Below are 14,410 nucleotides of genomic sequence, written 5' to 3' on the forward strand. Positions count from 1 at the left end.
AAACGAAAATGCTGCAGATTCACCACAGCACTTCTTCATGACTAGCATCATAATCCAGAGTTAATCTATTGTTATAAGTCATCCTTCAAGACGGAGAGAAGGCAATTTTAGGCCACGTTCAAGTAAAATGAGTATGGGTGGAGTGGGGAGCGTATAGTTGGTGTGGGAGTGGGGGAGGTAATATAGGTAGGGGAGAAGGAGTGGGGAGGGGTGTGCTTTAGGGGGAGTGGGGAGGGGGAGGAGGTGGGGGTGAAGAGCGTTGGCCTCGTCTCGTATGCTGAATGAAGTTTATTGAATTTCGTCCCTTTGAAATCATTTGCGCCGAGTCTCGCGCGACGTTATTGTCGGTGGAGGGAAAGGAAGAAAGGTGTGTGTGTGTGTGTGTGTGTGTGAGAGAGAGAGAGAGAGAGAGAGAGAGAGAAAGAGAGAGAGAGAAAGTCGCATCATTAAGGCAGATTAAAAATACTATTATTTGTCAGGTCTTATATCAGTATAATTGAGAGTGAGGGACGAGTGACAATTACCGCCATATCATCAGTCAACGTCGCAGCTGCTGGGGTGGCAATTCATAAAATATCACACACACACACACACACACACACACACACACACACACACACACACACACCTCTCTCTCTCTCTCTCTCTCTCTCTCTCTCACACACACACACACACACACACACACACACACACATCTTGCATCATTAGCACCCGAGTTCCAGCCTCATCACCCCAGACTCCAATAGTGATGCACAGTGAAATCATTAACAAAAAAATATTGCTGAAAAATAATAATTATCCAATTGTAAGTATTTAATATTGCACACGGAAATAATCGTTAATAATACAAGAAAAATATGCTGGATAAAGAAACAGGAAGTAGCCATGGAAATCAGCAGTAAAATAACAACTACACATGATTGTAAATTACCATTAAATTCACTTAATATGACAGGAAAAACTCACTCACGGTTTTTTTAAATAACAGAATAGAGGAAGGAAAAACAAAATGAATAGAGAAAATAATCATCTAACTAATCTAAAGAAATTTGACTTAGAAATAACACAGAAAAGACTTAGACACTTACCTGCATAATTCCTGTCGGTGTCGATGGTGGAGATTTACGAGAGGAACTGTTCTCGCTCAGGTGCATCCGACTGTCGCCAATTTCCTCACTATCCTCACTTTTCTCACTGTCCTTACTTTCCTCACTGTCTTCACTTTCCTCACTATACTCATTTTTCTCACTTTCCTCACTCCCCTCACTTTCCTCTATTCTCACTATCCTCACTATATTAGTTTTTCTCACTTTCCTCACTATTCTCACTTTCCTCACTATCCTAGACGTCCAGGATTCTATGGGAGTTTAGGGCAGGATATTCTGGAGATGCTGGGCTGATTCTAGGTCCAGTAGGAGGCTTCGCAGTATCTTTTCCATAGCGATTTGTTTTGCGTATTACACATTTAAAATATTCTGAATGCTGTTTATAGTTTTAATATCAACATAGCATTAATAACAAACAGGAGGATATTAAGGTGTAATGTGAAGAATAAATCGCTTAGGATGAGGCGTTACGAAATCTTAAAAGCACCTTATAATGTGACCTGTAATTCTATAGCCTCCATGAAGCTCATGATTTCTTGTCGGAGATGAATTTTGTGTGTGTGTGTGTGTGTGAGAGAGAGAGAGAGAGAGAGAGAGAGAGAGAGAGAGAGAGAGAGAGAGAGAGAGATTGCTTACGTCATCAAGCACTCCAAACTGATTGCATTTCTCCATCAGAGATAACTGTATTATTTCACTTAATTTTCAGGGATGGTAATTTTCACTAGTTCACTTAAATTTACTGTAACTTTCAATATAGGTAAAAAAAAAAAAAACACTAAGCATGGAATATAACAAAGAGGCGCTACATGCTTTTTTTTCTTTCATTCTGCTTTTTCGTCTTTCTGTTTTTCCACATTCCTTTCTTTTTTGTTATTTTTTTTGTTTTTTGTTTTTCTCATGTAATCATTCCAGACACTGCACTGGTTTCCATGGTGATATAAAAAGGCAACGCACTCGCTCTTTAATGACAAGTAATATTTTGTTACTCATTGATATTATAAATGTTTCGGTGTTGGGGAGAAAAATAAATTATGATGTTCACGTCAAGAAGTTAAATATGTTCCAACTCGTGGCAAACAGGACACTTAGGGACCTTGATGCAACAACTACTGTGGATTGAATTCTAGGGGTTGATTATGACTTAGAAAAAATTAATTATCTTCCTAAAATAACCCTCTTTCAGTCGATAATCATTGATCAAGCCCTTTTACTTCTACACAGAGGAAAAAAAAAACACACACACAATGCTCTCTTTCGTGCGCTATTTTTTGCCTCATCAGCTAGGCTCAAGGTCAACAGCAGCAATGATTCTCTGTTTACCTCTGTTTACTCTCCACCATTTTTTTCATCACCAGTCAATGAGCACGGAGGAGGGAGGAGAGAGGAGGGAGGAGGGGGAGGAGGTCCAGCCTGGTTAGGGAGGGGGTCGATGTTGTTGTTGGCTCGAGTTCATAAAGATGCTGCACGAGTCTTTGTTCGACCCTGCTTTGTTTTGGTACGGACCGTTCGGAATTGCTCGAGTACTTTCATCGCTGCCTCAGATGCTACGGCAGTATTTGTAACTCCCTCACCACGATGATGCATTTTCGGTCGTATTCTTGTTGCCATCGGTCGATATTAATCAGGTTCAGGAGAGACATTTCAAGTTAGAGGGGTAAGATGTATGAAGCATTAACACATTCCGGTACGGGGAATTACTGCATAGAAAAGAGATTTGCATTTATATACCAAAATGAAGTAAAAAAAATACTCGCTTAGGGGCTTAAAACAACTGATACCAACTTTGTGCATCAACACATGAATATATTCACCTCAGGAGATACTTTTTGAACTGTTGGGGTTTTAACAGAGGGGAAGGGGAAGAAGAGGTGAAAGGTGAGGAAGACGGGTGCGGGTGCAGTGGGGGAGAAGGAGGTAAGAAGGAGTGAGAGGAGTGGAGCACATGGAGAGAGGGAGAAAGGAAAGGCAAGAAGGGTTGGGAGAAGCAGGATGGTTGGGGGTAGCTGGGAGGGGAAGGGGGAGAGGAAAACAATGATAAGAAGAGAGGACGAGGGATGAAGTGGGGAGAGAGGGGGAAGGAAAGGAGAAGGGATGGGGGCAGTAGGGAGAGGAAGGAGGAGAGAAAAGAAGGGATGAGAGGATAGGAAGAGTAACAGGGTAGAAGGACAGTGGAGGGGTAGGGAGGGGACACATCACAACCATGCCTCAGGACTCAACTGCGTCTGTCGTGGCATCGTAGTCACATCAGCCAACTTGGAACGAGTTTGGTCCACGGAAACATCACACTTAAGCGACATAGCCACTGACACGTCCATACTTTACCCTCTCATCTTTATATGTATTCCCATCAGTTTCTCTTCCTTGTCTCATTTTTTCATACTAGTTGGCATGGCAGCTTCTTATTCCCAGATTTCTCGACATGGCCACTCACTGCTGTAACATCTATAATTACTTCCTCATCCTAATGTGACTTGCCATCAGTTTCTTTCGCTTGTAGTACTTCCTGATTCTATATGACATGGCAGTTCTTATATTCTCGTATTTCTCTTCGATATCACAGTTTCATACAAGAAGAACAATATAAACCCAAGGTGGATGTAAGTAAATAATAATAATAATAAATAGCAGTAGCAAATTGCCACAGACCTGGAAATACGAAGAAGAAGATAAATAAGAGGAAGAAGAAATCGAAGAAGAAAAAGACGAAGAAGAAGAAGAGGAGGAGGAGGAGCAGGAGGAGAGGGAGGAGGAGGAGATAGAAGAAGAAAAAGAAGATAAGAGGAAGAGCAATGGTGTACAAAGGAGATTCAGAAGAGTAGGATCGGTGGGAACAAGGCTTTATCCACGGTTGTTATCTGGAGTACAAAGACCAACACTGGATCAGTTTGATCTCGATTGTACAGAGAGAGAGAGAGAGAGAGAGAGAGAGAGAGAGAGAGAGAGAGAGAGAGACTGAACTCTACCTGGTAACAATTTCTGTAAACTGTTTAAACTTTTATTAAAATTAATCATTTTTACCTACATCCCAAGACGCCAAGGTAAATGGGAAGACGCAAGCTCATCCTCTTCTTGTTATTGGAGAAAATTCTGAAATAAATCTTCGCTGCACTTAAGCCTTCAATACGCCAGCACACATTTCCACAGCGTAGACTTTCTTGGGCACGTATTCTCGTAGGCTGAGAAGCTCCCTAACACGCTGTCCAAAGCGATTTATTTTCCTTTTCACATCTTACTGTCCTCTTCTGTGTTACATAAATCCTTCCATTATCGCCATCCTAAGTATATATAAAGTACAAAAGGATATTCACCATGTCCAAAAATAAATCGCTAAGGAAGAGGTGTCAGGGAGCGTCCTTAATAAATGGCGTAGAAAAGGATATTAGCCAGTCATATCCATAAGTAAATCGCTAAGGAGGAAGTGTTAGGGAGCGTCCTGAGCCAATGGGAATTCGAGCCATTGCCTTCCCATATCCACCAGCACTATATCAGCTCATCCTCTTCATTTCTTTATCCTCAGTGGCCATTTCTTTATCCCCCTGATACGCACTCTTCGAAGGAATTCATAAATAAACACTGACTACGAGGAAATAGCTAAATCTAGAACACTAATTTTCACTGGGTGCAATTTCCTATACCCAGTCTCACCGCTCACCCATTTTCCAGCCCGTCCCACCCTTCTGTGTGTGTGTGTGTGTGTGTGTGTGTGTGTGTGTGTGTGTGTGTGTGTGTGTGTGTAATTATTTTGTGTTATTGCAGCAACTTGTCCACTGTGAGGTGTAGTGTGTACGTACTGAGAAACTGATACAGGCAATGTGCAACCACTCTGTAGTGGTACACCTAACTTGCAACTGTCTGTATGTAAAGTTTGTTTTGAATGCTGGGTAAATGTATGTGTGTAGACCAGTGTTAATCTCATTGCCATTACTTAGGGGAATAAATCAGACTGACAGGTTGGTGTATTTGCAAGCCATAGTACTGAATGGAAAAAAGAATTGCCTTTTGTGGGAGCGCTGTTTTTAGCTGATACTGCATCCCACAATCCTCTGGGGAATGGCGAGGAAATTGAAGGTCGTTTGTACCGTGCTGAAGATACTGGACCCTCCGCGTGAATGTGCCCCACTTCAACATCAAATCATACTTTATAATACCAATGAACAGAAGCAAGAAATATTCTGTCAGTAGTATCAGTCCTAAGAAAAAGACAGGGAAATTCTCATGTTGGAAGTACACATAGACTGGTACATTATAAAAGATTCAAAAGGAACATCCAGACGTAAGCAAGAGCTGTGTATGAATCAAACTAACACGTAAAACACATTCATAAGGAGCCGCATAACAAACTGATCATCAAAATATAAATCCCAGCCTACCCCACCAATTCTGACCGTGCGCCCACTTCCACACTGGGATGCTGAAATACAAACCCTCAAATTTATGGTCACGTCGGCTCGCATACTTTACCACTGTGTTTCTTTGAGTGGGGCCTCGCAATAAATTCCCCGACGCCAACACGTCATTTGTCTCTGTCTAATAAGATGGATTTATGCGTCCAGGGCAGCAAACAGGTGACGGGGTGAAGGGGAGCAATTCTGACAGAGTAAAAGCCGAGACTGCGAGCTAAGGGAGTGTAAAGAGTTTAGAGAAAGCCAGTCGTTCTGCGAGGCTCTATAAACTTAGGGACATAGGAAAATCTGTCTTTAAGCCTGTGATAGTTGGGATAATTAAGATTGTAGCTTGTTTGACCCCTTCAGTCCGCTGATGTAGTGTTTATTTTCTTTCCCTTCAGGTGATTTAACTCAGCCAGGAGACCCTTTTCAAACTGGAGAGGTTAGATATAGCCTCCCTCAACCCCTTCACCACGAGAGGGCTTTCCTTAATTGAATATACTGTAAACCTCCAAAAGTAGCAAGAAAATAAAAACAAAAACCGTAACTGGACTGAAAGGGTTAAACGTCATTCGTGTTGTATACTTGCTACCTCCAGACGATTTTATTCAGCTTAGAAGTTATCACTGGGTGTCATGGATGTAGAAACTATGTCCGCTAATTCTCTGGGTAGTATTCAAACATTTTACTCTAATTATAACCAGTACAAAATTTTACGCAGATCAGAAGCGACCACTAGATGCTGTTGTTGTCTCAGGCTCATCTAAAACGTGAACTCGGTGGACTGCAGGTTGAATTAGCCTTTTTCCTGCAATCCACCATCCTCCTTTCGGGGGATAGGGAGGGAGCCGATTAAAAAACTGCTTAATGATCAAGAAACATGTCCGTGGTGCCTGGAATTCCTTCTTCGTGACATCGCAGACACTGGATCAATGAGAATGAGGGAACTAGAAGCAGGAGGTATGAAATGAAAGTGACAAAAACGGGTAAGACAAGAAACCATTTACAGAGGTTCGTACATATTGAAAACTAGTCATCATCACATTAAATATCTGGACTAGCTCCAGGCCCTTACGCTCTTGAGCAAAAAACAACAAAAAAAATGTGACAGAAAAATGTTGTGTACATTTGCTTTCCCACTCATTTGAAGTTGGAACTAAAATAAAAATACATAGTTATTCAGAAAATTTTTATATTAATCTTCTTTCAACACTGTTTTACAAATGTTGGCTGTAAAAATATACACACGATTTTAAACAATAATTTTAAGACTACATTTTCTGCACAGGCATTATTGCTATTGCAGTGACTTCAGTTGCAATGCAGTATCTTAAGTGATGCCAAAATAATAGATCATAGTTCTGAGTGTATTTACGATAAAACTTGGCAGATCTCTTGTCACTTCTATATATCTACATCACATTTTCTGACCTGTTTCACTGTATTTGGCACGGTAGCTGTAATTATATACTTTTCAATATCTGAATATCAGCGGTCAACTATTATGCTGCATCAGAACTGAAGCAATTAAAAAAAGTATCAAAAGCTAATTAACTATAGCTTTGGCAGGAATTTATATACAAACAGTAGATAAAATAATTTCCTACTTCAGTACATCTGGCTACCCATTTGGCATATCATTACACCTTTCCAGTGTCCTGTTAAAAAGAGATCAATTGAGAATGAGCAAGTAACTTCGCCCACCTGGAAGCTGACCTATTGTGTGAATATCTGAAATACAGACGTCAGGTATGTTCACAAACGATTATTAATATGCGAACAAAAGAATAAAATGCTAACATAACTGGCAAGAACTGTGAATATATATATATATATATATATATATATATATATATATATATATATATATATATATATATATATATATATATATATATATATATATATATATATATATAAAGATTATCAAAGATGTCATTCTAGATCAAAATGCAACTAAGTATTAGTTCAAAGCCCTTATTTACTAAGTTAGCTGGTTCACTGTAAAACGTCTTAGTAGTCTACATCTGCAAATTAAAGTACTGGTCTTTGGACGCAAGCCGAATCATGACTTGAAAAGCCTTCTGAGCAATCTGGTAGGATAGTTTCATGTTAGTGGAGCGTAGGAACACGAAAAATGCTTATCATACCACCTCGTCACACGTAGAGGCCAAGGACTGATCTCTTAGGGTAATACTTCAGTCCACTTAATGGGGTTTCTATCATCTCGTCCATCACTATCTTTGTACAATACAGTTTTATTCTCTTTTTATAATCTTCATTTTTTTTCAAATATCGGCACATATTGCATAAATTCATACAAAAGCATATTAACTAGTCGTAAGTAGAAATATATTAACAAGCAAGAGGTGCTGTAAAGCCTCCCATGTTGATGAGATTACGGGTCTAGCTAACTCATCTATTCTGTTACATGTCGAGTCCCCCACTCCGGGGCTGGAGAGGGACGCCTTCATGTGATGACACCGATATAACTCTTGTTCCAGTGACCTGTTATACAAACATCCCTTAGCTCCGTCTCTGTTCCCCAGGAGGAGGTTGGTGGACTGCAGGAAGAGGACAGCTTCGGCCTGCAGTCCACTGCGTTAACATTTCAGATGAAATTGGGACTAGGGTTACTACTACTACTACTACTACTGTACTACTACTACGGTTACTACTCCCTCACTCAGGAACAGAGTTGGATGATTAGCTAAGGGGTGGGTTTGTGGAGCGAATGAGAAAAGGATTATAGTGAAGGGCCTGTGATTGGCGTCATGTTTGTTGGAGTCTTTTCCTTTACAGATATGACACCACCTACAGGATGGAAGGGAAGTACGGTAAATGCAAAGTGGAACAGTGGCAAAAATAAGAGCAAAAGAAAAGACAGGGGCTACAGTTAAGGATGATAGTGTTAACATTTGCTTGTAAAATGCAAAATCCAGAAGTAAACAAATGCGTCCATAAATGCAAGTTTCTCAGCAAGAAAAGCATTCTTGAGCTTCTAATGGTCAGGTGCAAGGTGAGGGTGACAATGGAAATCTTTAGTGAGGGATAAGGTCACAGTAAGCAGGCGGCTGATCCTCTGGCCGGCTCTGTCTGTGCGTTCCCATGTGTCCTGGGGAGTAACCCACACTGTGTCTGGAGCCAGGGGAAAGAGTGGCATGGATTCCCTCTGGTCTGTGGGTCCCTGCATAGCTTCCTGGGTACTCCTGAAGATGAGGCCGGGGGGAATTTCTCGCCAAGCTGCCCCAAGTAGGGCCATCTGTCGGGTATACCTGCGCACGACCTAACCGGTGATCCCAGGTGTGCAGTGCAGGGTAGCCAGGGGTGCGTTCCAGAGTAAACCCTGGGGGTGGCTGTGCTTCGTAGCCTTGCAGTCCTCTTGGAGAATTACGCAGTGCTTCATTATACCTATTGTCTTGCCCTGCACTGTAACTAGCTCTTTGTCTTCCTATGTAATCTGTTTGTTTCTCCAGGGGGCTTCCTGTTTGACTTCCCATGGTACTTCCAGTTGGACTTCCCATGTAATTTCCAGCCTGACCTCTCATATAGCTTCCAGTCCGATCTCCCATGTACTTTCCAGTCTGACCTCTCATATAGCTTCCAGTCCGATTTCCCATATAGCTTCCAATCGGATCTTCCACATAGTTTCCAGTCTGGCCTTCTAAATAACTTCCACTTCGCTCTACATAGCTACCAGTTTGTCCTCTCATCATGCTGCCAGTCTGCCCTCTCAAAAGGCTTCCAGTATTTTCGATATAACTCTCATTTTCGTCTGTGTACCCATCAGTCTGTCCTGCAATGAGGGTGGCAGTGTGTCCTGGAGGGCGGCCCCTGGTGTGTGTGAGGGGCAGGAGCTGGTAGGCGGGGGTGGAGGTGGCTACGGGGTGCATGACGGGGCGGGGTGACTTTACTCTCGCAGGATGTGCAGCAGGCAAAGAGTTATATTCAGCTCGGGCAGCACAGCACAGCGTCAGGAACCAAGTCAGCAGCACCACTGAGGAAAATCATTTAATTAATATCTGACCAGACACAAAATTACCATAAAATCAGTAACACTAGCGAGGAAAAAAAATGTCATTAATATCACACTGCACACAGTTTTACCATAAACCACGTCAACAGCCCCAGCGAGGAAATAACTGTCATTATTATCAGAGTAGAACAAAATTACAGTAAACCAAGAAAGCAGCACAACTGGGGATATAATTATGCCATTAATATCACAGAAGACACTAATTTACCTCGAACCACCGACAAATGCTGGTAATTATTTAAAGAAGATTTATGCTTACTGACTACAAAAGGGTTAGTAAGGCAGAAGACCATTATGGAGTTTAGTTCTGTGGAGAGGAGAATCTGAAACCTCCACTTCCCTTCTCAACATATTCTAAATTAAAAAAAATATGCTATACAAAGATTAGTGACTTAAAATCATGAGATACGCAGTTCAGCTGTTTCAGTTATATGTGAAGGAAGTAGTTAGTGACCGAAATATTTGTCTAACAATGAAATTCTGGTTTGTAATTGCGTAATTTTTGTCAAAGATCTGCTCTCACAAGAATTTAAATCCTGTCTGCTAATTCAGGTATCCTTCATTACATCTCTCCCTAATCTTTCTTTTTTTTTTTTTTTTTACTATTTCTTTAGGTTGCCTATATTTTCGTTGGTATTATCGTTTGCAATACATAGCAGAGAATATTCATGTTTCATTTCGAATATCCTTTACTACAATAAACACACACACACACACACACACACACACACACACACACACACACACACACACACACACACACACACACAAAACTTACAATCATCCCCTTCTCGGAACTCGATTTTTGTGTCTCTGTGTGCGAGAGAGAGGTGAGGGAGAAGAGAAAATCTGTACCATTCTCTTATTTCCTTTTCCCTCCTGCAAAAAATACTCAACTATGATTTGATTTGCATGAAGAATAAAGAATGGAGAATGTTGAAGCTTTCGATGTCCCCTGGTGTTACGATAAAAACAAAAATTGAGTTACGTGTGAGAACTGGACGCAGGGTTATTTGTGAATCCAGAAGAAAATAATGAAAATTCGAGTGGGCAATATCTAGAATTAACTGATCAGCTGAAGGTATTAAGAACCTGGTGGGCAATATCCGAAAGGAATTGAATATAAATTTGTTTGTGAATCCAGTCGAAGGTATTGAGCACTGGAGTGATCAATTTCTAGATAGAATTTGTCAATCCACACGTTGGTACTGAAAACTCAAGTGTGCAATATCTAAAGAGGAGTGAAAATAGGTTTGTTTGTGAAATACAGTCGAAGGTTTTGAGCACATGAGTGAGAAATATCTAGATAATATTGATCATCAGCTTGTTTGTGAATCCAGCTGAAGGGATTGAGAATTGGAGTGAGCAACATCGTGGATCAGCTTCTTAATTTCCCGTGGCAGAGTGAGTCTCATCTCGCATTACAACTCTCTCTCTCTCTCTCTCTCTCTCTCTCTCTCTCATCTCGCTTTACAGCCGACTCTGATCTCGTCTCATCGTTTCTCTCGTCTCTTTGAGGTCGCCTCATTCGCACATCATCCACCTTCCTCACTGTTTACCCTCTGCCTCTGTCTATCTACCTACCAATCTATCTATCTATCTGTCTATCTATCTTGTTTTCATTATACTCGTCTCGTATGTCATGTCTTGGTCGACTTCGTTCACATTGCTTTTGCCTGAAATTGTCATGCTTCCACAATGAATGCTGGGTTATAACAACAGATTAACACTAGAATACGAAGCTAGTCACGAAAACGTCCTACTGGAAGGATGTACAGCCACAGTGATGCATTTTTCTGCCACTGAGCTACGTGAAATAAGCTACAAAGGGATGGAAATCTGGCCCAAGTTACAGCGGTCGAAAGATCTCATGTAATTCCAGTCATTGCGAGTTTATTTAGCTTAGAGTGAGTCTGTGGCACCATTCATCTTCTCGTGGTATTAAGCTGAGGATGAGTCACAGGAGCCCTAAGTTGATCCCCCCTTCCCTTTCTCCCTCACTCAGCACTCACTTGTTTTTCCCTCCCACACCCCCGGGCAAAACAGGGCCTCCACCTTCCACCCTCCGTGTCCCTGCCCACACTGGCTCCACTTTTACTCTAATTAACACTGTCGCAAAAACACTCATTTCTCATTCACTGATGTTTCTGCTCGTCGTCACCTCACTCTCTCTCTCTCTCTCTCTCTCTCTCACCTCCCACGGCCATCAGCACCACGCCCGCCGCCCACATGCCGCTCCGCAAGTCCAGATCGGCTGTGAAGAGGACCAGACCGATCATACTGGAGGCGGCGCCGAAGGAGACCAGAAGGAAGATGCAGGTTCGGCTGGCCCTTCTCCCACACACCTGAAGGAGGGAATGAATGGAGGGAATAAATGGAGGAACGGAGGGAAAAAATGGAGGGAAGGAAGGAAGAAATGGAGGAATGGAAGCAATAAATGGAGGAATGGAAGCAATAAATGGAGGAATGGAAGCAATAAATGGAGGAATGGAATGAACAAATGGAGGAACGGAGTGAGTAAATGGACGAATGAAAGGAAAAAATGGAGGGATGGAGGGGAGGAATGGAGGAATGGAGGAAAGGAATGAGAGGTATAAATGGAGAGATGAAGGGATAAACGGAGGAAGAGGGAATAAACGGAGGGATATATGGCGAGACAGGAGGAAGATTTAGGTTCTGCTTGCTCTTCCACACACCTATACGAGGGAAGGAAGTTAGGGACATCCACATTTGCAGTTTCAAGCTCTACTGGACTCCGGTGGATTGCAGGACACCGGTAGCTCCCACAGATCTTTCGTTGAGTCAATGTTAAAGGACTGTCTGAAGTTATAGGTGTCCACTTTTTTTTTTTTTTCAGAGGATAAATATACGAAGAAAAAAAGAATCTAGACACCAGATTATACGTGTATGCAATCCCAGGTTTATATAAAAGTGAATCCACTGGGCACGTTTCCCAGAGGCGCTGGGGCTTGACCTGAGTGAGATATAAAGAACTGAGAGAGAGAGAGAAAAAAAAAGAGAGAGAGAGAGCGTATGAGTACATCTGTGCCTGTTGTTACCTGTGCTCCTCTGTACAGGTATGGGGGGCCAACCATCTGCGTCCTCCTCACCGTCACCACCTCACCTGATGACGTCATGGTTTACACACGCACACTGCAGTACCATAAAAAAAACACGTGTTATTTTTCCTCCAACTACTGACACGTACTTTTTTCATTATATATGAAATTATTGAATTATTATTGACCTCTGTGAGAATAGGAAGTGGTGTAATGCATAATACAAAGCCGTTATTTATAGCCTAAGTTTACTGCCGTACTTTGCTTCCATGAGTGTTGCTATAATCTCTCTCTCTCTCTCTCTCTCTCTTACGATACACACGCAGACATATGCACACACACACACACACACACACACTCCCACCCCTCCACACACATACCGACCCACTCCACACACACACACACACACACACACACTCACACACACTTTCCCCCCCCCACACACACACACTTGCTCACCCCCCCTCCCACACACACCGCGCGCATCCCCCCCCTCCCACACACACGCCCGCCAAGCAACAGTGTATTCATTGATGGGAGTATTCTCAACTTACACGGACCAAACGAACTGACTTCACTAGACAATAACAAACTTTTGTCACTAATCCTTATTCTATCGGAGGTCTGGATTTCGCTGCATTTTATTTTTTCGTGAATGTATAGATTTTCAATATTTCGTCATGCAGTGTGTGTTAGAGTATCTGGTTTTGCTGTGAAATACGTCGACAATGCAATGTTTGTGTAGGCAGAAAATAATCCACGCAGTTGCCAGTTATCAAAATTCTTGCTTACTGTATACTAATGTCACTGAGGCTGTTATTTTAGGATGCAATGTGCCTTCACGATTTTCACACTTAAATATATGCATGTCCTGACTCCAGCCATGACTCCTTTTCTGATCAACTAACACTCATCACTTTGCCATGTTGCTCCCGTTAGACTGCCCTATCCCCAAACTTCTGTAAGAGGAACATTTCATTTTACCCCCTACTAACGCTGTCCTTGTTCTGCAGCATTTTCTTATTCTTGGTAACATAATGCACTCTTTCTTTGTATGGCGTTGGCGTTGAAATTTCAGTATCAGCTCCTTCACAGACAAGAAAACACGAAGTCACATTTCACGTAATCCTCTGTGGTAGCAAGGCACGTTCGGTCACACTGGGTAGAAGTGTACGATATCTGCAACCACGAGAATGCGAGGGTCGTCCGGTGCACCGCTGCCGGACACCCTCTTTGTTTTGCTCTAAGTTTGCTAGGAGGCAGAACTGCGAGATATTGTCGAGTATATTCTCAGGACGGTAGTACATCCTCAGCCTTTTAAGCTGTCATCGAAAAACGCGAGGAAGAATCCTGTTTACCAGACGAGTGCAACGATCCCCTGTGCCCAGACTCGGTATCTTGTTTCATCTCAGCCTCTTACAGTCTCATTTCTTTATTCACAGAGTGAAAGGCAGACATTATATTGCATACAGATTGAAAATGGGCACGGTTTTAAGAAACGTTTCCGATTTCTTCAAACGCTTTATGTGAACTACCACCACCACCACCACCACTATCATTATCAGCATGCAAACCTCTTTCCCCGCCTAAGGATGGGGTGAGAAAGAGTTAGCAGAACATGGAAAAAGCTGACACAAGAAGCTAATCAAAAAATCCGGCCAGCTGAACGAGCCACATTTTTATTCACTCACCATTCAAGCACTGGGAATCCTGACCCCACCCCACAGGCACAATCATCCACACTTAGGCGCTTCATATAATAATTTTAATGATACTGTGAACGGGTGGTAGTAGTAGTAGTTGTAGCCCCAGGTCCATCTGCAT

At 42.2% G+C, this 14,410-nt stretch overlaps 1 protein-coding gene across 1 annotated transcript; it reads right to left on the reverse strand.

Annotated features, from left to right (window-relative positions):
- Positions 1 to 7,419: 7,419 nt before the first annotated feature.
- Positions 7,420 to 12,681, reverse strand: LOC145394043 (uncharacterized). Its single transcript, XM_080268012.1, has 3 exons — positions 12,587 to 12,681; positions 11,722 to 11,872; positions 7,420 to 9,488 (listed from the first exon to the last, which is right to left on the reverse strand). Exons 1-3 carry the CDS (start codon positions 12,662 to 12,664, stop codon positions 8,533 to 8,535), a joined length of 1,185 nt encoding a protein of 394 aa, XP_080124138.1. The 5' UTR covers positions 12,665 to 12,681; the 3' UTR covers positions 7,420 to 8,532.
- Positions 12,682 to 14,410: the final 1,729 nt, after the last annotated feature.

The sequence above is a fragment of the Coenobita brevimanus genome, chromosome 26 (genome assembly GCF_032717465.1).
Source record: "Coenobita brevimanus isolate Jiangsu-jjx chromosome 26, ASM3271746v2, whole genome shotgun sequence".
Taxonomy (NCBI): Eukaryota; Metazoa; Arthropoda; class Malacostraca; order Decapoda; family Coenobitidae; genus Coenobita; species Coenobita brevimanus.

Excerpts from the sequence above, each read along its gene's own strand:
- LOC145394043 (XM_080268012.1), bottom strand. The coding sequence starts at position 12,664 with ATGACGTCATCAGGTGAGGTGGTGACGGTGAGGAGGACGCAGATGGTT. Across the intron at positions 11,873-12,586 it reads ACCTGTACAGAGGAGCACAG|GTGTGTGGGAGAAGGGCCAG; the intron begins GTAACAACAGGC and ends TCCCTCCTTCAG. Across the intron at positions 9,489-11,721 it reads GGTGCTGATGGCCGTGGGAG|TGGTGCTGCTGACTTGGTTC; the intron begins GTGAGAGAGAGA and ends GATTTTCCTCAG.